Here is a 22,091-nt window from a genome sequence, read left to right as displayed (position 1 = left end):
AAATTGTCGGGTACAGATGCTGAATTGCCGGCCGGCTTTTTTAAAGAGACGGTGCACGAAAATACTATTATTTTTTTTAATAAATCCTTTACACTAAATGACAAGTACAGTAAGCAACACTGTCACTGTACTTCATATATATGTGACTGACATGTTTCTATCTATCTAATCTATGTGTGATGCTCTATTCTGTCTGTTATAAATTGTCGGGTACAGATGCTGAATTGCCGGCCGGCTTTTTTAAAGAGACGGTGCATGAAAACACTATTATTTTTTTTGATAAATCCTTTACACTAAATGACAAGTACAGTAAGCAACACTGTCACTGTACTTCATATACATGTGACTGACATGTTTCTATCTATCTAATCTATGTGTGAAGCTCTATTCTTTCGGTTCTAAATTGTCGGGTACCGGTGTATGCCGCTGCTGAATTGCCGGCTTTTCATGTTTCACTGTGAGCACTGTTCCCATCGATTTGGGCAATCACTGTAATGCCACAACCACCATGGCTGTGGCATTACAGTGAGTGGCAGACAATCCCTGCATGATTGGTGCTCTAAATAGCACCAGACATGCAGGACACGCTTTTGGTGCACGAACAGTTATCGAACATAACCTCGAACAGCCGAATTTTTTGCAAATCGTTCGGGTTCCTCGAACAACTCGAACACCGCCCAAAACAGCTCGAATTTGAGATTGGCGAACAGTTCTAGTCGAACACCGCTCATCTCTAGTCCCAAGTTTGTAGGGCCCTTTAAGGTGCTTCAGGTTGTCAACCAATCTGCTGTTAGGTTGGAGGTTCCTACCTCCTGGAGAATTAATCCGGTATTTCATGTCTCTCTGTTGAAAAAAGCTGTTGTATCGGATTGTGACGCCTCTGCCTCTGTTCCTCCGGTGGTGGAGGACGGGGAATATGAAATTTCTCGCATCCTTAACTCTAGACGGTATAGAGGTAGTTTGCAGTATCTTGTGGCCTGGAAAGGTTTCGGACCCGAGGATAACTCTTGGGTGAGGTCGGATGATGTTTCCGCGTCCAGACTTATCAGAGCGTTTCACAGGAGATTTACTGATAAGCCTGGTCCTAGGGGATCCGGAGGATCCTCTTAGAAGGGGGGGTACTGTTAGAACCTTGCTCTTAGGTTTTTTTTCCTTTGCTGGTCACATGACCTTGTTGGCCTATTTAATCCTGCTCCGCCCTTCTGGCTTTGCTGGACTTCATTGTATAACTACTTTCTAGCTAGCCTGTGCTCTGTATCTTACTCTGTTAGTTTGCTTGGTCTACGGACCTCTATGTTCTATATATTTTGTTTGTTCGTCTGTCTGCTACTATTTCTGTTAGGAGGTGTCCCATATTCCTCCCAGTCCTTAGTACTTGTAGGGATTCCTTCCCCACATCTATAGGTCTCCGTACAGACTAGCTTAGGACTTTAGCAGGTCTGATCGCAGGATCAGGTTCCCTGTTACATCGTAGGGATTCAGCTGAGTTCTATCGTAGGGACAGATCTCCTCTCTTTCCTTAGCTCTGGTAGCAGAACATAACACTCCCACTATGCAAGACCGCAATCTTACCCATCAGTCCAGCCTACAAACCTTGCTCCAGTTCATGCTGTGTGCATGTCTCTTGTCTGATTGCTTAGGGCGGCGGCCCGGTTACTTCCTGATTCTTATAGCTGCTGTGGGCGCGCTCCTAATGCGTCCCCAGCCTATTGCTGTGAGTCACTGGATATTTAAACCCCCTCCACCCAGAAGGAGGGGCCTGAGCAACACCTTCACTCAGTTTGTCTTTGCAACTGAATTGCCAGGTCCTGTCCTGTATCTTGTCTGTTTCTGCCACCCTGGGGGCTGCATACCCAGGCCTGTTATCTCTGACTTCTAGTCTGTTTCCGCCACTCTGGGGGCTGCATACTCAGGCCTGTTATCTCCGACTTCAAGTCTGTTTCCGCCACTCTGGGGGCTGCATACCCAGACCTGTTATCTCTGACTTCTAGTCTGTTTCCGCCACTCTGGGGGCTGTATACCCAGGCCTGTTACCTGTGACTTCTAGTCTGTTTCCACAACTCTGGGGGCTGTATACCCAGGCTCGTTCTTGTATCTCATTGCAGTAGCAGTTCCTGTCTGAACTGTATCCTAGCCTGTTACCTGTTTGTCTCTATGTCCGTACCTTCCCTTTTCCTTCAGTATCTGAACCTGCACCTAACTCAAACTCGTTGTCTCTGTACTTCTGTTTGTGAGTTTTGTGTCCACTCGCTACTTCAGAGTAAGTACCTTGTGTGCATCTGGTTCTGCTTGTCTCTTTTCCCTTCCTCCGTATCTTCCTCCTGTGTTCTAGGCATCTTCCTGTATTTTCCAGTCTGTTCCATGTGAACAGAGCCCTGTCCTCTCTGCCTGCACCTTCAACCCTTTTCAGCTCTGCTTGCTCACCACACCAGCGGTTTCTCTCTGCTCTGACTTGCCCACCGCTCCGGCGGTTTCTCTCTGCTCTGCCTTGCTTACCGCGCCAGCGGTTTCTCTCTGCTCTGCCTTACCCACCGCTCCGGCGGCTTCTCTCTGCTCTGCCTTGCCCACCGCTCCGGAGGTTTCGCTCTGCTCTGCCTTGTCCACCGCACCTGCGGTTTCGCTCTGCTCTGCCTTGTCCACCGCTCCGGCGGTTCCTCTCTGCTCTGCCTTGTCCACCGCTCCGGCGGTTCCGCTCTGCTCTGCCTTGCCCACCGCACCTGCGGTTGTTGCTCCGCACTGTTTGCTCATCGCACCGGCAGTTCCTCTCTGCTCTGCCTTGTCCTCCGCTCCGGCGGTTTCGCTTTACTCTGCTTGTCTACCGGCTCTGTACCTGTCTCCCAGTCTGTACTGGACCCTATCCAGCCTGCGCTCCAACCTGCTAGTACCTCCCTGTCTGCACTCCAGCCGTGCTTGCCAGTATCTCCCTGTCTGAACTCCAGCCGTGCTTGCCAGTGCCCACCTGTCTGCATACCAGGCGTGCTTGCCAGTGCCCACCTGTCTGCATACCAGCCGTGCTTGCCAGTGCCCACCTGTCTGCATACCAGCCATACTTGCCAATACCCACCTGCCTGTATGCCAGTCTAACCTGCCTGTTCCTGCATTCCCCGGTGTGGGTCAACAATTGTGACCGGGGTCTGACCTGGAGTAGCACCTGGTCCCTCTGCTCGGTTCCTCCTTGGTTCACGGAGTCGACTAAGCCGCCGTGCGACCATGGTCGGATCGGGTTGATACTTAGTTATGCCCCTCCAGGCACTCCTCGGTTCATGGTACAGTGGGATCACTAATCACGTTCCCGCCATTCAGTCCGGGCGCGAGCGTAACAATGTCTTTCTCTCCCCATATCCCAATAGCTAATCTGTGAGATGTGATGTTCTCTTACTATCCAGATTCACCACATAATAGCAGCTGCATTCCCTGCCTCTGCTTTTATACAGGATATGTATTAGGACTGTGTGCCGGGTAGCCTGGCAGTTCTTAAATCCCCTTCAAAAGACATGCTAATGGCCAGAGGGGTAGGCTGGTTGGGAGGCTCTGTCAAAATCAGAAGGTCCAGAACAGTAACAAAAACGTCAGGTAAACGAGTGTCAAAATATGGTCCAAGATCAAAGGACATGAGTCAGATAAGAAGAGTAAATGCTGTAGATAGCAAGAAAACAGGTCAAGCTAAGCTAAGTAACTGGAAACTGATAGTGGAAAGTCAGGGATTAAATAGTGGCCCACAGAAGGTTTCTGATTAGATGATACAGTTTGGAGTTACCATCCCCACCTCCCCCCAAGCTCCCTGTCTGTGCAACATCACTAGTTCCAGAATAACAGCCAAAACTGCTGCTATTTTACCTATTGGTGCCTGTAATGAAGGTGTGGCATAGCCTAGTGACAGAATCAGAAACAGAGCGAATGAACATAGAAGTGGCACTATGATAGTCCAAAAAGCAAAGAAAAAGTCAGTTCCACTCACCATAGGAAGTCAGAAACGCACGGATCCAGTAGTGCTCCAGCAAGAATTGCCAATGACTAAGGAAGGCATTCCGAAACGCGTCTGTGGCTAGATTATTCTCTCTGTGTTACAACCATTTTGTCTCAGGACATAAGTCCTTTTTAAAGATTTTGTTACGGGTCCGGGTGGTGGAACCTCTGTGCCGCGGTGCAAGTAGGGACCCAGAGGGGCGTAACTAAGTATCAACCCGAACCGACCCTGGTCGGACGGCGGCTAACGACTCCGTGACCAGGGAGGATCTGGGCAGAGGGACCAGGTGCTACTCTGGGGATGACCTTGTAAGAGAGCAGGTGGCTCCCACGGGTCAGATGGCTGGGACTGACCGGTATGACGGATGGACACAGCAAGCAGGCAGAAGTCTCTGGTTAACTGACAGGTGGTCACGGTACGTGACAGCAGAGCAAGTAGTAGTCTCTAGGTTTACCAGGCAGGTGGTCACAGCAAGTGACGGCAGAGCCTCCAGGTAGGCTAGCAGGAAACAGACGGGTGCTCCCAGGTGAGCGGGCTGACAGACAAGGCAGGTAACAGGCAGGTAACAGGTGAGCGCTCCCAGGTGAGCGGGCTGACGGACACAGCAGGTAACAGGCGGGTGCTCCCAGGTGAGCAGGCTGACAGACACAGCAGGTAACAGGCGGGTGCTCCCAGGTGAGCGGACTGACAGCCAAGGCAGGTGACAGGCAGGTAACAGGTGAGCGCTCCAGGTAAGCGGGCTGGCAGGCTCGGCAGGTAACAGGCAGATAACAGGCTGGCAGGCAGGACGAGGAGTCAGGCTAGCAGCGGAACCTGAGGGCTGAAGCAGAGATAAGTAACTGTGCAACAACTTTTGCTCGGGCACCTCCATTTTGAAGGAGGTGCTTTAAATATGGGAGGTCCTCCGGCTATTGGCCGGGGACTCCTTAGGACGGCGCGCGCAGCCCCTTTAAGAGAGAGGGAGCGCGCGCACGCACGCCCTAAGCACAGTGCGCAGGGAGTGAGGAGGTGAGAGGGACGGCGTGTCTGCCTGGCAGGAGGCAGAGACGCCGATGCTACAGATTTTTCATTAAAATTCATTTTTAAGAAGTTTTTTACGCTGGATTTTTTTGGCTTTTGGATCTTCTTACTATGACAGTCCCTGCTGACATGTATTGTTTTCATGTGACATTAGAGGTCATTCTGAGTAGGCCATTTTCACAAGATTATTTGGCCAATCTTTGCACTATGAACCTAGGAATGCAGTACTACATCATTTACAAAGCCCCCATGTACCATGTTGGCAACTTTGCACTGTGCACCTTAGCTGCACCGTCTGTATGCTTGGACTCTGCTCATGCAAACAGTGACCTCCCACACAATTGTGCCTAATATATATAGCAGACCCTGTGACAGTCCGGTAAGAGCTTTCACCATGCCAGTTGTGTCATTGATCACGTTGATAATCTCTACCATGCTTTGGATGTGTTTTTTGCTTCCATTACTTATTTGCTCTCCATCATTGGCCTCTGAAGTCAAGGACTATGCAGCACCACGATATAATATCAGCTTGGATCTCAATGCTGAGCAGCGTTGGGAGCATATTTTGCAGAATTACAACATAACCAAGATCAAAACATATATAGATATTTTCTTCAGGTAAGTTTTACAAATGTCCATTGTTTAACATTTTAGCAATCATATACCTCTATAGGCTAAGTACCAACATATAAAATATCATCTGATTTAGATCCAGAGGAAAACTATGATTTGTCATCTGTACTGTCATCCATATGCCATCCGTTTGCTATCCGTATGTCCGGCTTTTACATCCATATAGCATTTGTTTTCATACATTAGCATTTAATACAACTTACAAAACCAAAATAGTTACCTAAGTTAATAAATGCAATGTATCCATAAAAATCAGACGTTAAACAAATGATCATTATGGATTTCTATTATTTTTGTGCACCCGTAGACTTGAATAAGTGAGTCTCATTTGAAAAACGGTAAAAAACTGGTGGATGCTGCAATTTCTTTCACATGGACAGTCGGCCGGTGTGAAAAATCTGTCATCTCAACAGCTCAATTGAATCACATCGATTTGGGTTCATAGTGACTTTGGTCGCATGACATTAAATTGTGCAATTTGTTTGTGACTTGCTGTTGCATTGGAGTTGCACGGCTATTCAAAGGAGTGATTTGGCTGCGATCACAAGCAAATTAATATTTGCAAAATCCATTAGAAACTAAATAAAAAAAAACCTGCTATTATCTTTGACTCACTTTCATATCGGGATGTGAGTGTTGTTTCCTGTCTACAGATACCTGCCAGGTTGCTTATGTGATCATCAGGCAATGTGCACGTATACGAATTATTAGGACTGGTGCCTATGGCGCATTCTTCCTGGCAAGTATCTGTAGCTATGACGTCACTGGCACCACTCACCTTCCCAAATGGAAGTGTTGCAGAGCCCAAATAATCCTTTAAACATTAATCTACCTTTAATGTCCAATGACATATATCAATCATTAATAGCATTCTTCTGTGTGAAAAGCGTTCAGAAACTCTGTGCTCTCTATAAACAGCAGGTGCCAAGCATGTCCGCATCCAGGACCTGCGATAACTCCAATCCTGACAGCTTAACCACATAAATATCAAAGTCAATAGCGAAGCTGAAAAATTAGTCAGGGACCGCCCTCCGACCTCTTGTTTCATTTGTTTCCTTTTATTCTATTTTTATACTGCTGTTAAGATTTCTTCTTTAAGGCCTCGGCCCCAATATCAGTATTTGGTCAGTATTCGGTCAGTATTTTTTCTAAGGAGTGGGAGCCAAAACCAGGTAAGGAATAATCAGAGAAAAGGTATAATAGAAACAAGTCACCAATTCTGCATTTATCACCCACTCCTGATTTTGGCTCCCACTCCTGAGAAAAAATACTGACCAAATACTGATAGTGGAGCCATGGCCGTAGAATGTGGCTCATGACCATTTCTCAAAGCTGAATTTGTCTCTCAAGATAAGAAAGGTTGGGGACCACTGCTGTAGCTCCACACGCATCCCTGCTGCTGCAGCTTCCTCAGGAGTTTCCCCTAACCACTTTTGGAGTTCCTTCCTTACCGGTCTCTTAATCATTGCTGTGAGCCCCAACTCCTGGGCAATGAAGATACACCAAACATGTACAGTATATTGTAGAAATGTCTCTGCATCATTTAGGCACCACAGGGCACAAAACTTGCATGCTGCATCAGGATTTTATATGCACTGCAGGTGAAGCAGGGCCTCCATATGTTACAAATCAAAAACTGCATATGCGTTTCCAGCCTTACTAGACAAAAAGTTATTGCCCGTAGCCTTTACTGCAAGTTGGTTCAATTCAATGGAGAGAGGATTCTAGGTCAAATGTGTTATGAACACGGCATCTATAGTTCAGTTCTGAGAATATATTTTCATATTTCAGAATAATGTTGTATCTGCATGCTCATTGTATCTTTTTCCTGTGTGCATTTGTCATTTTGTGGGTACACTTTAGTAAAGTTAGATTGTGAGCACCATTTAGAACAGACATTTATTTGAATGTATTCGGGACAGTGCATGGATTATGTTGGCACCGATTATATTGCTGCACTCTTTCAGTAAGAAGAGTATGGGTACGTCCTCACAAATGTATTATTGGCCTTTGTGCTGACCTTGTAATAAAATGGAATTCAAACAGTTTTCTCACATGTACCAACGGTCTTTGTGAGAAAAATATCAGCATGTGCTAGTCTGCTTCATTTTTCGGATAAGACTCGCTTATATATTTCAATCACTGCACAAAAAAAAGAGAATGGCATCTGTTTTTAATGGATGTAATGCAATTATTAACATAAGAAATTGTACATGATTTTTTTATAATTCATGTATAAAAAGTGAAATCTTACGGATGTTATATGAATGTCAAAAACTGACATATGGATGGCGTACAAATTGCATACAAATGGCATATGTATGACAATATGGATGAAAAAATGTCTCTGGGTGAAAAATGGATGATATTTCATATGCCCGTGTACTTAGCCTTAATGAAATAGTGTAGCAAATTGTTCTCAGCTCCATGGCCCCAACTACCTATGGCCAGTGCATGAGTGGCTGAGATGAAAATACCCCTTTAAAGCTAAAAGAGGTGTAAGCTAAGTTTCTTGTAAGACCTCACCAGAAATGAAAATTGTTTTTGGCTCATCCAATTCTAAGTACATATCCTTACATGATCAGTGAGTTAAATCTCCAGAGGTTTACTGATTTCTTTTTGTCTTCTAGCATGCTTGAACCGAATTGGACCAGGCCAGTTTTGTTTAGTCTGGCAGATGTTTACTTAGATTTTTTTGCAGAAGAACCATACGCTGGAGAGATACGTGGCATAGCAAAAGCAGGGAACATTCTTACCAGTGAAGCTGTAGTGTTAAATCTTTTCTACGAATCTATGTAAGTGTAGTGATGTATATAAGGTCTGATCTGTCTGATTTTTTTGTTATTTTAATTATATTGTTTATGAAGCAAAATCAAGGTATCACATAAAGTGCTCAGCAAAATTGAGTACACCCCAATAGATTTGTCCAAAAGCCTTTAGTTTCCTTTCTGAATTAACATTTTCTATGGGATACCATACTACAAAGTACTCCCACAAATATGGCCCATTGATTGCAAACAAGTTTTGTTATTTTGCAAAGTAATTTTCCTAACAAATTCATCCAACACCATGTTGAAAAATGAGTACACCCTAACTAAATTTTAGACTACATAATTCTAATTAACAAGAATTGAACCACAGATGAGTTTAATTTTGTCAGCACACTGTTGACTATAACTGCCTATAAAAGGGCATTACTTAACAAAGAAAACCCTTTCCTATTTCATGCTGTCAGCAATGGCAGCACATGCAAGAGTAATGTTACATGACCATTCACACAAGAAAGGTAAAGGCTACAAGAAAATCAGCAAAGCTTTACTTGTCAGAATACTGTAGCAAAAATGTAACAAATATGAAACTACGACAATCTCACAGAGACATTCAGGCTGACCACAGACATCAACCCCTAAGCAGGAGAATCTTCTGATGTGAAGGGTTAAAGAAAATCGACATACAAGTTCACTGCAGTTAGTTAAGGAATGACATTCATGGGTGTATAAAAACGAAAGAAGCCTTTCATAAAGCCGATTAACAAAAAAATCCAGCTATTATTTGCCAAGGCCCATGCTGGAAAAATATGAAGACTACTGGGACTCTATATTCTGGAATGATGAGACCAAGATAAATGTTTTTTGTACTGATGGCTTCAAAACTGCATGGTGTTGCAGAGGTAAGGAGTACAAGGAAAATGTATGGTGCCTAAACTGAAACAGGTTGGTGGCAGTGTCCTTATGTGGGGCTCCATGAGTGCTCCTGGGGTCGGGGAGTTACATTTCATTGATGTTATCATGGATTTAGAGATGTACTGCTCTACAGTACAGTACAGACCAAAAGTTTGGACACACCTCATTTAAAGATTTTTCTGTATTTTCATGACTATGAAAATTGTACATTCACACTGAAGGCATCAAAACTATGAATTAACACACGTGGAATTATATACTTAACAAAAAAGTGTGAAACAACTGAAAATATGTCTTATATTCTAGATTCTTCAAAGTAGCCACCTTTTGCTTTGATGATTGCTTTGCACACTCTTGGCATTCTCTTGATGAGCTTCAAGAGGTAGTCACCGGAAATGGTTTTCACTTCACAGGTGTGCCCTGTCAGGTTTAATAAGTGGGATTTCTTGCCTAGTAAATGAGGTTGGGACCATCAGTTGTGTTGCGCACCCCATCACTCTCCTTCTTGGTCAAATAGCCCTTACACAGCCTGGAGGTGTGTTTGGGGTCATTGTCCTGTTGAAAAATAAATGATGGTCCAACTAAACGCAAACCGGATGGAATAGCATGCCGCTGCAAGATGCTGTGGTAGCCATGCTGGTTCAGTATGCCTTCAATTTTGAATAAATCCCTATCAATGTCACCAGCAAAGCACCCCCACACCATCACACCTCCTCCTCCATGCTTCACGGTGGGAACCAGGCATGTAGAGTCCATCCGTTCACCTCTTCTGCGTCGCACAAAGACACGGTGGTTGGAACCAAAGATCTCAAATTTGGACTCATCAGACCAAAGCACAGATTTCCACTGGTCTAATGTCCATTCCTTGTGTTCTTTAGCCCAAACAAGTCTCTTCTGCTTGTTGCCTGTCCTTAGCAGTGGTTTCCTAGCAGCTATTTTACCATGAAGGCCTGCTGAACAAAGTCTCCTCTTAACAGTTGTTGTAGAGATGTGTCTGCTGCTAGAACTCTGTGTGGCATTGACCTGGTCTCTAATCTGAGCTGATGTTAACCTGCGATTTCTGAGACTGGTGACTCGGATAAACTTATCCTCAGAAGCAGAGGTGACTCTTGGTCTTCCTTTCCTCGGGCGGTCCTCATGTGAGCCAGTTTCTTTGTAGCGCTTGATGGTTTTTGCAACTGCACTTGGGGACACTTTCAAAGTTTGCCCAATTTTTTGGACTGATTGACCTTCATTTCTTAAAGTAATGATGGCCACTCGTTTTTCTTTATTTAGCTGCATTTTTCTTTCCATAATACAAATTTTATCAGTCTATTCAATAGGACTATCAGCTGTGTATCCACCTGACTTCTGCACAACACAACTGATGGTCTCAACCCCATTTATAAGGCAAGAAATCCCACTTATTAAACCTGACAGATCACACCTGTGAAGTGAAAACCATTTCCAGTGACTACCTATTGAAGCTCATCAAGAGAATGCCAAGAGTGTGCAAAGCAGTCATCAAAGCAAAAGGTGGCTACTTTGAAGAACCTAGAATATAAGACATATTTTCAGTTGTTTCACACTTTTTTGTTAAGTATATAATTCCACATGTGTTAATTCATAGTTTTGATGCCTTCAGTGTGAATGTACAATTTTCATAGTCATGAAAATACAGAAAAATCTTTAAATGAGAAGGTGTCTCCAAACCTTTGGTCTTGAAAGAGAAAATGCGATCATCACTCCAAGCCCTTGGTGGATGTGCACTTTTGCAACATGACAATCCAAAAGAAACATCTAAGGCTACTGCTGCATTTCTGAAGAACAGGGTGAAAGTGATTCAGTGGCTAAGTATGTCTCCTAATCTGAACCCAATTGAACATCTATGGGGAATTCTGAAGAGACAAGTTTAGCATCACTCTCAATCCAGCATCCAGGCTCTAAAATAGGTCAATCATGAAGAATAGAAAAGGATAGATGTTGCAATATGTCACCAACTTGTTCAGTCCATGCCTAGAAGACTTGGTGTTGTACATAAAAATCATGGAGGTCATACAAAATGCTAGATGTAGAAGTTTTTGATATGGGGTGTAATCATTTTTACATCAACTATGTTAGGCTCACAAGGTGACTTGGATACTCCAAGCCCAAGGACCAGGTACGCACACGGGCCACAGGCGCCCGTGCAGCAGGCAAGTGTTGCACACGGGAAACAGGTAGCAGAGTTACTGGAAGCCACAGGTGTCCCAGAAATGTCCAGGAGACTGCAGACAGGTAGCAGAGTTACTGGAAGCCGCAAGCAGACAGGAGATGTCCTGGAGTCCGCAGACAGGTAGTAAAGCTACCGCAAGCCGCAGACAAATAGGAGACATACAGGAGGCTGTGGACAGTCAGTTTGGATTCTGGAAACCACAGCATAGAGTGACTGCAGACTTGATCCCCAAGCCTGGTCGGATGCTCCATTTGGCAGGGAATAAATGTGTCACATTCAAGTGATCATTTGGGGTCGCAACAGTTGGACCCCCACCAGTCTAACAGTTATCTCTTATTTTGTGGATAGGTTATTACATCTTGTTACTCCAATATCCCATTAGGGTATGTATCATGAGGATATTTTTATGGAAATCTGGCACCCTTTTTTTTTCAGAGAGACAACGTAACCATAAAAACTGAGATTCTAGCATTTTTATTTTATTAACTGTAATTTTTATATGCATTTTGCAATAAAATATAATAGAAGTCAGAGAGTTAAAAAATAAAGCCTGGATAACCTAGGCAGTCATAAATAGATCATATTTCACAATAATTCTAGTTAATATTTAGAAAACCGGACATAACTATGCAAAGCTTGGGAAGGACAGGGGCACGGGAAGGGCAGGACAGGGGCATGGCAAGGGCATGGTGCCACAGCTCATCTAATTCATGACGAGGTGTGGTGTTTCTTACTCTAAAAATCTTACACCAATCGGGGACTGGAGTAAGATTTCTGGCGTGGCGCACTGAGGCGCATGCCACTAGTCAGATGCTCCTGATTCATGAAGAGGCGAGCTTCTGATTCATTCAGTACATGTCCCCTCATCAAATAAAAAAGTGATGAATCTGGGCCATGGACTGAATACAGATGAAGATTGGATACAACATACTGATGAAAATCAGTCAATTTTATAAAATAAGAGAAAAAAGACTAGCTTGTCAGTGAGGCCTACACCTGCAGCCCATAGTTTGTTGGGATGGGACTCTAAGCATAATCCCAATTTCACAATGACATTGTCAATATATGTAACATTGTAACACAGCAGCAAATATATAGAAGGATGCCATACTGATTTCAACTATAATATTGGAACATCCACTTTAACTGTTGGTAGTAACAAATATTTGTACATTTTTTTTAGGGCTTGCACAAGTATTATAGCTGAAGATCCAAAAGGAAATATTTACCATGCGAGAAACATGGACTTATTCTATTCAGACCTGTTTAAAGAAATTACAATAGATGTGGATTTTATTAGGAATGGGAAGGTAAAATCTCTATAAGATAACTTTCAAAAAAGGGACTCTGGGTTGTATGTTTTTCATTGAATCCTCTTAGTCCTGAAGAATACCAGGGCTGAACTTTCCAAATACTTGTTGTTTTTTTTATTTATTTAAAGAAAAATATCCTCTCTGTGATGTCATATAGTCATCACTGGGGCATTCAGATCTGTACAAGGCCCTCTTCCTTTACTTTCTGCACTGTATTGGACATTGTACATTGCACAATAAGTATGTGCTTACTGCCTGAAGCTGTTTCACATACTGACATTTTGCCACATGGCCAAAGGAACATATTTTATTTTCAGTACACTGTAAAGAGACTGAGGAAGAGCTAGGGATAGCAGGTACAAATCTGAGCATCCCTGCAATCCTAGAAAGCATCATAGTTAGGGAAGGAGTTTTAAAAAAAGTAACTTACAAGTAATTATTCTTCACATATAGGGCAGCATGGTGGCTTGGTGTTTAGCACTGCAGCCTTGCAGCGCTGGGGTCCTGGGTTCAAATTCCACCAAGGACAACATCTGCAAGGAGTTTGTATGTTCTCATGTAAACATATGTATAATATAGCAGAAGAATTCTATAGCATGAACATGTAAATCGTCTAAAACAATCTTTTTATTTCATATTATTAAAAAAACACCCAGTTCCCGTGTATTAAAATACTAAGTTCCCTATATAGGGAGACAACACACCTCCCTAAGGGAGATAAATAGACTTAAATCTCCCTGATAAATAACTAGTCTGTTCCTGCCTAGCGTGGGGGTTGGAACCCTAAAATAGCGTGATTGGCGTCCCCACTCAGTGGTGGCTGTCCCTCTCTGTCCCTAACTTCAATAAGAAAGTTCTACTCTATGTTATGATTTAAAAACTATAAAATAAGAGTAACACATTTCATGAGATCTCATTCCATTAACCCCTTTACCCCCCAAGGTGGTTTGCACGTTAATTTTTACAGTTTTGACCACTGTTACTTTATGAGGTAATTACTCTGGAACGCTTCAACGGATCCCCCTGATTCTGAGATTGTTTTTTCGTGACATATTGTACTTTATGATTGTGGTAAAATTTCTTCGATATTACTTGCATCTATTTGTGAAAAAAACGGAAATTTGGCGAAAATTTTGAAATTTTAGCAATTTTCAAAATTTGAATTTTTATGCCCTTAAATAAGAGAGATATGTCACACAAAATAGTTAATAAATAACATTTCCCACATGTCTACTTTACATCAGCACAATTTTGGAACCAAATTTTTTTTTTATCAGGGAGCTATAAGGGTTAAAAGTTGACCAGCGATTTCTAATTTTTCCAACAAAATTTACAAAACCATTTTTTTAGGGACCACATCACATTTGAAGTCACTTTGAGGGGTCTTTATGACAGAAAATACCCAAAAGTGACACCATTCTAAAAACTGCACCCCTATATGTGCTCAAAACCACATTCAAGAACTTTATTAACCCTCCAGGTGCTTTACAGGAATTTTTGGAATGTGGAAGAAAAAATTAGCATTTAACTTTTTTCACAAAAATGTTAATTTAAACCCAATTTTTTTTATTTTCGCAGGGGTAACAGGAAAAAATGGACCCCAAAATTTGTTGTGCAATTTCCCCTGAGGAGGCAGATACCCCATATGTGGGGAAAAAACACTGTTTGGGCGCACGGCAGGGTTCGGAATGGAAGGAGCGCCATTTGACTTTTTGATTGTAAAATTTGCTTGAATAATTAGCGGACGCCATGTTGCGTTTGGAGAGCCCCTGATGTGCCTAAACAGTGGAAACCCCCCACAAGTGACACCATTTTGGAAACTAGACCCCTCAGGGAACTTATCTACATGTGTGGTGACCACCTTGAACCCCCAGGTGCTTCACAGAAGTTTATAACATTGAGCCGTAAAAATAAAATTTTCACATTTTTGCAACAAAAATGTTTTTCAGCCTCCAATTTTGCATTTTCATAAGGGTAACAGGAGAAATTGCACCATGCAGTTTGTTGTGCAATTTCTCCTGAGTAAGCAGATACTCTATATGTGGGGAAAAAAACACTGTTTGGGCGCACGGCAGGGTTCGGAATGGAAGGAGCGCTATTTGACATTTTGATTGTAAAATTTGCTTGAATAATTAGCAGACGCCATGTTGTGTTTGGAGAGCCCCTGATGTGCCTAAACAGTGGCAACCCCCCACAAGTGACACCATTTTGGAAACTAGATCCCTCAGGGAACTTATCTAGATGTGTGGTGAGCACCTTGAACCCCCAGGTGCTTCTCAGAAGTTTATAACATTGAGCCGTAAAAATAAAATTTTCACATTTTTGCAACAAAAATGTTTTTCAGCCTCCAATTTTGCATTTTCATAAGGGTAACAGGAGAAATTGCACCATTCAATTTGTTGTGCAATTCCTTCCGAGAACGCCGATACCCCATATGTGGGGGAAAACCACTGTTTGAGCGCACGGCAGGGCTCAGAACAGAAGGAGTGCCATTTGACTTTTTGAATGTAAAATTTGCTTGAATAATTAGCGGATGCCATGTTGCGTTTGGAGAGCCCCTGATGTGCCTAAACAGCGAAAAAAAAACACAAGTGACACCATTTTGGAAACTAGACCCCTCAGGGAACTTATCTAGATGTGTGGTATGCATCTTGAACCCCAAGGTGCTTCACAGAAGTTTATAACATGGAGCCGTGAAAATAAAAAAATCAAACTTTTTCCACAAAAATGATGTTTTAGCCCCAATTTTTTAATTTTCACAAGGGTAAGAGGAGTCCGGAGTGACTGTGACGAGCATGGCGGTACATCTTGCTGACGGCACACTGGGTTAACATAGTGGAAGCCGGGACCCAGTCGGACCTTGGGACGGAACACGTCCTCCCGACACCAAGGATTGCGGGCCCTAGGTCAATCAGGGTTGCCACCATGGTCTACAGCTCCTGCACCTCCTCCTCCTCAGCTTCCTCCTCCTCTTCAGCCTCCATCTCCGAAATGACCACATCAGTCACAAGCTGGAAGCATTGCAGCACTGCCTCGGCCAAGCGGCAACAGGCTGTGCTGAAGCTAATATGCTTAGGTGAAAAAACGCACAATGCTGAAAAGTTGTGGACAGCTCTGAAAGAGCAGGCAGATCTGTGGCTCACACCATTGAACCTACATCCAGGCATGGTCGTGTGTGACAATGGCCGAAACCTGGTGGTGGCTCTGAGGCGAGGCGAGCTCACACACGTACTATGCCTGGCCCATGTGCTTAACCTCGTGGTTCAGCGGTTTCTCAAATCCTACCCGGAGCTGCCGGATCTGCTTGTTAAAGTACGCCGCCTGTGTGCCCATTTTAGAAAGTCAGCTAGAGCTTCCGCCGCCCTTGCAGTGTTTCAGCAGCGTTTGCAGCTTCCAGCTCACAGACTGGTGTGTGATGTCCCCAAGCGTTGGAACTCTACACTGCAGATGTTGGGAAGGATTTGTGAGCAGAAGAGGGCAGTTTTTGAGTACCAGCATCAACAAGGCCGTCGGTATTCAGTTCAGACTCCACACATAAGACCTCAGGAGTGTACATGGATGTCAGACATATGTACCATCCTCCAAAACTTTGAGGACTCCACCAAGATGGTGAGCGGCGATGATGCCATAATTAGCGTCACCATACCGCTTCTCTGTCTTCTGAAACGCTCTCTGCTCACAATCAAAGAGGATGCATTGCAGGCGGAGCATGATGAGATGGAGCAAGGAACCATACAGGGTGATTACACACAGTCAAGCCTCATCTCATCCCAACGTGGATTGGGTGACAATGAGGAAGAGTAGGAGGAGGAGGAAGGACAGGAGCTAGTTTCATGCACTATAGACGGTATTACCTGAACAGCTGTCATACCGTCTGTTCAGCGTGGATGGCCAGAGGACAGAGAGGAGGAGGAGGAGAGCATGGTCAGTCATCCTCTTGGTGAGGACACGGAAGTCTTGCCTGTTAGTAGTCTGGCACGCATGGTCAAGTTTATGTTACGCTGCCTTTCCCATGACCCTTGCGTTCTCAAAATTTTGGGTGACAGTCATTACTGGTTGGTGACACTTCTAGACCCACGCTACAAGGAGAACTTTATATCTCTTATTCCTGAGGCGGACAGGTCTACAAAAATGGGGCAGTACCAGAAGGCCCTTGTTGCGGAACTATTAAAAAAATTCCCATCTGAAAACGCTGGTGGCACAGGGCACACTTCGTTGGACAACCAAGGAGTATAGGCGAGAGAGACACAACTTCAATCCAGCAGAGGCAGGGGAACACTGTCAAAGTTCTGGGAGAGTTTTCTCAGACCCTCCCATCGGACAGGCCCTGAGGCGGGGGGTACTCTCACAAGGAGTGTAAAGTTTGGGAAGATGCTGAGGGAGTACCTTGCCGACCGTACCAACGTCCTCCGTGATTCCGCTGTGCCTTATAATTATTGGGTATCCAAGCTGGATACGTGGGATGAACTGGCTCTCTATGCCTGGGAGGTCCTGGCCTGCCCTGCCGCCAGCGTTTTATCAGAGCGGGTTTTTAGTGCCGCTGGTGGAATCATAACTGATAAGCGCATCCGCCTGTCAACTGAAAATGATGACAGGCTGAGTCTTATAAAAATGAACATGGGCTGTATTGGGCCAGACTTCTCAACACCACCGAATGATAGCAGCGTAACATAAACTCCAATCCAGTGTCTTTTCTTGAGAGGTGTATTCCCATGCACCTTTTCACACCCACACATGGGTATACGCTTCCTGATTGTGGCTATTTGCTCTTGTCCTCCTCCTTCTCCTCATCCTCCACCACCATATCACCAGGGTGACCGTGGTCCGTGATGCAACACCCACCTAATTTTTTTAAAGGGTGTTTATGATGCCCGTAAAAAAATTTTTTTATACAGTATGTTCATGTATATCCCCCCAGGGGTAAATGTTTGTCAGCCCATACACTTAGTGCATGGGCATTACAAGTATAGGAGACTCATTTTTTTATGAGGCCCTCCTCCACGTCTCTTCCAAGGGGCATTGAAGTGCCTCCAAATTTTTGGCAGCCCTTGCATTCACTGCATAGGCCAACACTATGGGAGACTCTCTCCTTTCTAATGGGAATTTGTCGTTACTGTGGCCCTGCTCTGTGTGTCTTTAAATTCTTAGTGGGGTTTTTCCTAAAATTGGTCAGCCGTTGGACTCACTGCATACCCTATAACTGTATAGCAGACTCTCTCCTTTCTAATGGGAACATGTCGTACCTTGTTACTGTGGCCCTGCTCTGTGTGTCTTTAAATTCTTAGTGGGGTTTTTCCTAAAATTGTCAGCCGTTGGACTCACTGCATACCCTATAACTGTATAGCCGACTCTCTCCTTTCTAATGGGAACAAGTCGTACCTTGTTACTGTGGCCCTGCTCTGTGTGTCTTTAAATTCTTAGTGGGGGTTTTCCTAAAATTGTCAGCCGTTGGACTCACTGCATACCCTATAACTGTATAGCAGACTCTCTCCTTTCTAATGGGAACATGTCGTACTTGTTACTGTGGCCCTGCTCCATGTGTCTTTAAGTTCTTAGTGGGGTTTTTCCTAAAATTGTCAGCCGTTGTACTCACTGCATACCCTATAACTGTATAGCAGACCCTCTCCTTTCTAATGGGAACATGTCGTACCTTGTTACTGTGGCCCTGCTCCATGTGTCTTTAAATTCTTAGTGGTGTTTTTACTAATATTGGTCAGCCGTTGGACTCACTGCATACCTTATAACTGTATAGCAGACCCTCTCCTTTCTAATGGGAACATGTTGTACCTTGTTACTGTGGCCCTGCTCTGTGTGTCTTTATATTCTTAGTGTGGTTTTTCCCAAATTTTGGCAGCCCTTGCAGTCACAGCATGGGCATTACCACGATAGGAGGCCCGCTCCTTTATAATGGGAACATTTTTTTTACTGAGACCCTCCTCTATGTCTCTTCAAAGGGGTATTGGGTTGCGTCCAAATTTTTGGCAGCCCTTGCAGTCACTGGATACGCAATAACAGTATAGGAGACCCACTTGTTAATAATGGGAACAACAGAGCATAGCCAGCTAATGGCTCTCTAACAATAGCTAGGGCCGACTGCTGGCCTTTTAAGAATAGTAAGGGCCGTCTGATGTCCCTATAACAATAGGCTTTATGACTTTCAGAGTCCCTCCATCATAAATAAAACAGGATGTGTCTGATGATGTGTCACACACCACATTGCCAGATAAGGTTGTAAAATGTTAAAATGACATTTCCCGGTGAATGCATTTGTCTTAAAAAATCACATAAAAAAAACAAAACAATAGGATCTTTCTTTAGTATAAAAAACTGCGTCACCAATTTAACAACAATGTAATCACATTGTTCAGCTCATGCACCTCCTCCTCCATCTCCGAAATGACCACATCAGTCACAAGCTGACAGCACTGCAGCACTGCCTTGGCCAAGCGGCAACAGGCTATGCTGAAGATAACATGCTTAATGCTTAATTGACAAACCGCCCAGCGCTGCAGAGTTGTTGAAAGCTGTAACACAGCAGCCTGATCTGTGGCTCTCACCGCTGAACATACAGCCAGGCATGGTCGTGTGTGACAATGGGCCGAAGCTGGTGACGGAGAAATGACAGCCGGGGTAGATACGGTTACCTCTATGCCAGTCCTTTCACCGAGCTAAAGAATATGGCTGTGGTGAAATACAACTCCCACTGAGAAGCTGTTTCAGATTGAAAAACATTGTGCCCACCAGAGGATTTGATTCTGAGGGCTAACCTTTCTCCCCCGCTCAAGAGCCCCATAGCAGCTGCAAAGTTAGCACTATCATGAACTCTCCTGAGGTAGAAGCCAAGGCACACCAGAGGATTCTCTAGTGGGACCGTCCAACCCTGCCAAGAAGCAGTCCTGGCTAAGAAAAGTGTGTGGGAAGGTTCCCGGACACTCTATGGCTGCTTTTTTACTGAGGAGGAAACACACGCAAACACGGGGAGAACATACAAAGTCCTTGCAGATGTTGTCCTTGCTGGGATTTGAACCCTGGATCCCAGCGCTGCAAGTCTTCAGTGCTAACCACTGATTCAATGTGCTGCCGTTCACCCTCTAATATCTAACAGGCTGGAGAAACTTGCACCTACTGCCGCTCTATCTTCAGCTCCTTTGTGAGAAAATGTATTTGGGCAGCCACTCAGTCTACCAAATAAAATTCCTGAGAAGGAAATTGGGGATGGCTTTGCTACTGGTACTGGGGGCACTGCTAATACCATGGCGTCGTACCATAGTTTGCTGGAAATATTCCAGGCTGGTAGGAGGCAAGCAAACTCCCACAGAAAAGTGCCAGCAGTAATGTTCAGGGACCCGCGCTTGTAGAAGACGGAGACAACACCGGGAGAAATAGTGACGGCTGGGGACCGAGTATGGACATGAGGCATGAGGCATGTGGTTGTGAAAAGCTTCCGCCTCCATGAGCCTAAAAGGCCACATTTCAAGTGAAAGCAGCTTTACAGGACTTCCTGTGAGAAATGACACGCAGGGTAGATAGGGTTTCCCTCTATGCCAGTCCTTTCACCGAGCTAAATACAACTGTCAGCAAAAAAAGTTGTGGACTGGCTCCGTACTGTCCCTGGCCACATTCACCTGTCCACGTGTTTGTGGTTAGGCGGTCCTTCCCAGTAAGTGCACTGGGGAGGGCACGGGTAATGTTGTGGGACCCGTGCTTGTGGAAGGCAGAGGCGATACCGGGAAATATAGTGGCGGCTGGGGACCGAGTATGGACACCCGGCCGCCACCGGCATGAGGTTGTGAAAAGCTTCCGCCTCCACGAGCTTAAAAGGCCATATTTCAAGGGCAAAATGCTGCCCAGAAATCTAGCAGTTTAGTGTTGCAGCCTGTGGGTGGGTGGGTGGCTGGCTGCATACTGGCACTTGCATTCCAAGTAACAGAAAACTAAGCAGATGGTGGCCTCTATCATCATCATGGCCTCACCTCGGCACTATGAACTCTCCTGAAGGAGAAGCCAGGCCCCGCCGGAGGAGTCTCCGGTTCTCTGGTGGGCCCGTCCAACCCTGCCGAAAAGCAGCCCTGGCTAAGAAAAGTGTGGGGGGAAGGTTCCCGGATATTCCATGGCTGCTTTTTTAATGTGGATGGGCCATGCTTATGCATGTTATTTCTCAAACCGCATTACAGATCAGGCCATTGTTCAACTCTGTATTCAAGAAATTAAATGCGCAAAGAAAGATGTGTGTGTGTCAAAGCACCACCGACAAGGGCGAGTTGATGTTGGACGGGCTGCCATTGCTTCTGCAACAAGCTGCATTATAGGACTTCCTGTGAGAAATGACATGCAGGGTAGATAGGGTTTCCCTCTATGCCAGTCCTTTCACCGAGCTAAATACAACTGTCAGCAAAAAAAGTTGTGGACTGGCTCCGTACCGTCCCTGGCCACATTCACCTGTCCACATGTTTGTGGTTAGGCTGTCCTTCCCAGTAAGTGCACTGGGGAGGGCACGGGTAATGTTGTGGGACCCGTGCTTGTGGAAGGCAGAGGCGATACCGGGAAATATAGTGGCGGCTGGGGACCGAGTATGGACAGCCGGCTGCCGCCGGCATAAGGTTATGAAAAGCTTCCGCCTCCACGAGCCTAAAAGGCCACATTTCGAGTGCAAGCAGCTGTCAAAAATTTGGCAGTATAGTATTGCAGCCTGTGGGTGGGCAGGTGGCTGGCTGCCTGCATACTTGCGCTTGCATTCCAAGGAATGGGGTAGGGACAACGGAACACTGCAGTGGGACAAGGACGTGGACGGTGATTGTTGCAAGTCTGCAACAACAGGTTCATGTCGGGAGGCATCTTCGCATGCGCCAAGGATCACTTATGATGGGCACACTTTTAGGCAGTGACCTGGGAGTCAGAGATGCTTCCAGAGGTCTTCCCCATGCTGTTCCCATGACTTTTCAGCACTTTTATGCATGTGTCTGATGATGTGTCACACACCACATGGCCAGATAAGGTTGTAAAATGTTAAAATGAAATTTCCTGGTGAATGCATTTGTCTTGGTTGAAAGCAATGCAAAAGTGCAAAAACGCATCAAAAACGCTACGTGTGAACATAGCCCAAGGTGTGGAGGAGTATTTTTGTTTTAAGTTATTTATTTTGCTTAATATACATTGTACATGTCATGGAAAGGATGTTCCTTAACATATTTGCCAGGAGAATCCATTTTGGTTTCGTTTTGGTATGTTTTATTGTGAGTCCTTAAAAGTGGCGTAATACCTCTGACAACGTTGTTGACAGA

General features: G+C 44.7%; 1 protein-coding gene across 1 annotated transcript in view; it reads left to right on the top strand.

The window, feature by feature from the left end:
* The first annotated feature begins 5,335 nt into the window (after nt 1–5,335).
* Nucleotides 5,336–22,091, top strand: part of LOC141171528 (N-acylethanolamine-hydrolyzing acid amidase-like) — a 79,307-nt gene continuing 62,551 nt past the window's right edge. Inside the window, exons 1-3 of the mRNA XM_073655216.1 lie at nt 5,336–5,605; nt 8,251–8,415; nt 12,681–12,807. Coding sequence (XP_073511317.1) covers nt 5,382–5,605; nt 8,251–8,415; nt 12,681–12,807 — 516 coding nt within the window. The 5' untranslated portion in view covers nt 5,336–5,381. The remainder of the gene's footprint in view (nt 5,606–8,250; nt 8,416–12,680; nt 12,808–22,091) is intronic.

Source organism: Phyllobates terribilis, unplaced genomic scaffold, assembly GCF_046119375.1.
Source record: "Phyllobates terribilis strain yellow unplaced genomic scaffold, ASM4611937v1 Scaffold_1__5_contigs__length_1240528914, whole genome shotgun sequence".
In the NCBI taxonomy this organism is placed as follows: domain Eukaryota; kingdom Metazoa; phylum Chordata; class Amphibia; order Anura; family Dendrobatidae; genus Phyllobates; species Phyllobates terribilis.
The sequence above is the reverse complement of the archived record's forward strand: the minus strand, read 5'-3'. Positions and strand labels throughout refer to the sequence as shown.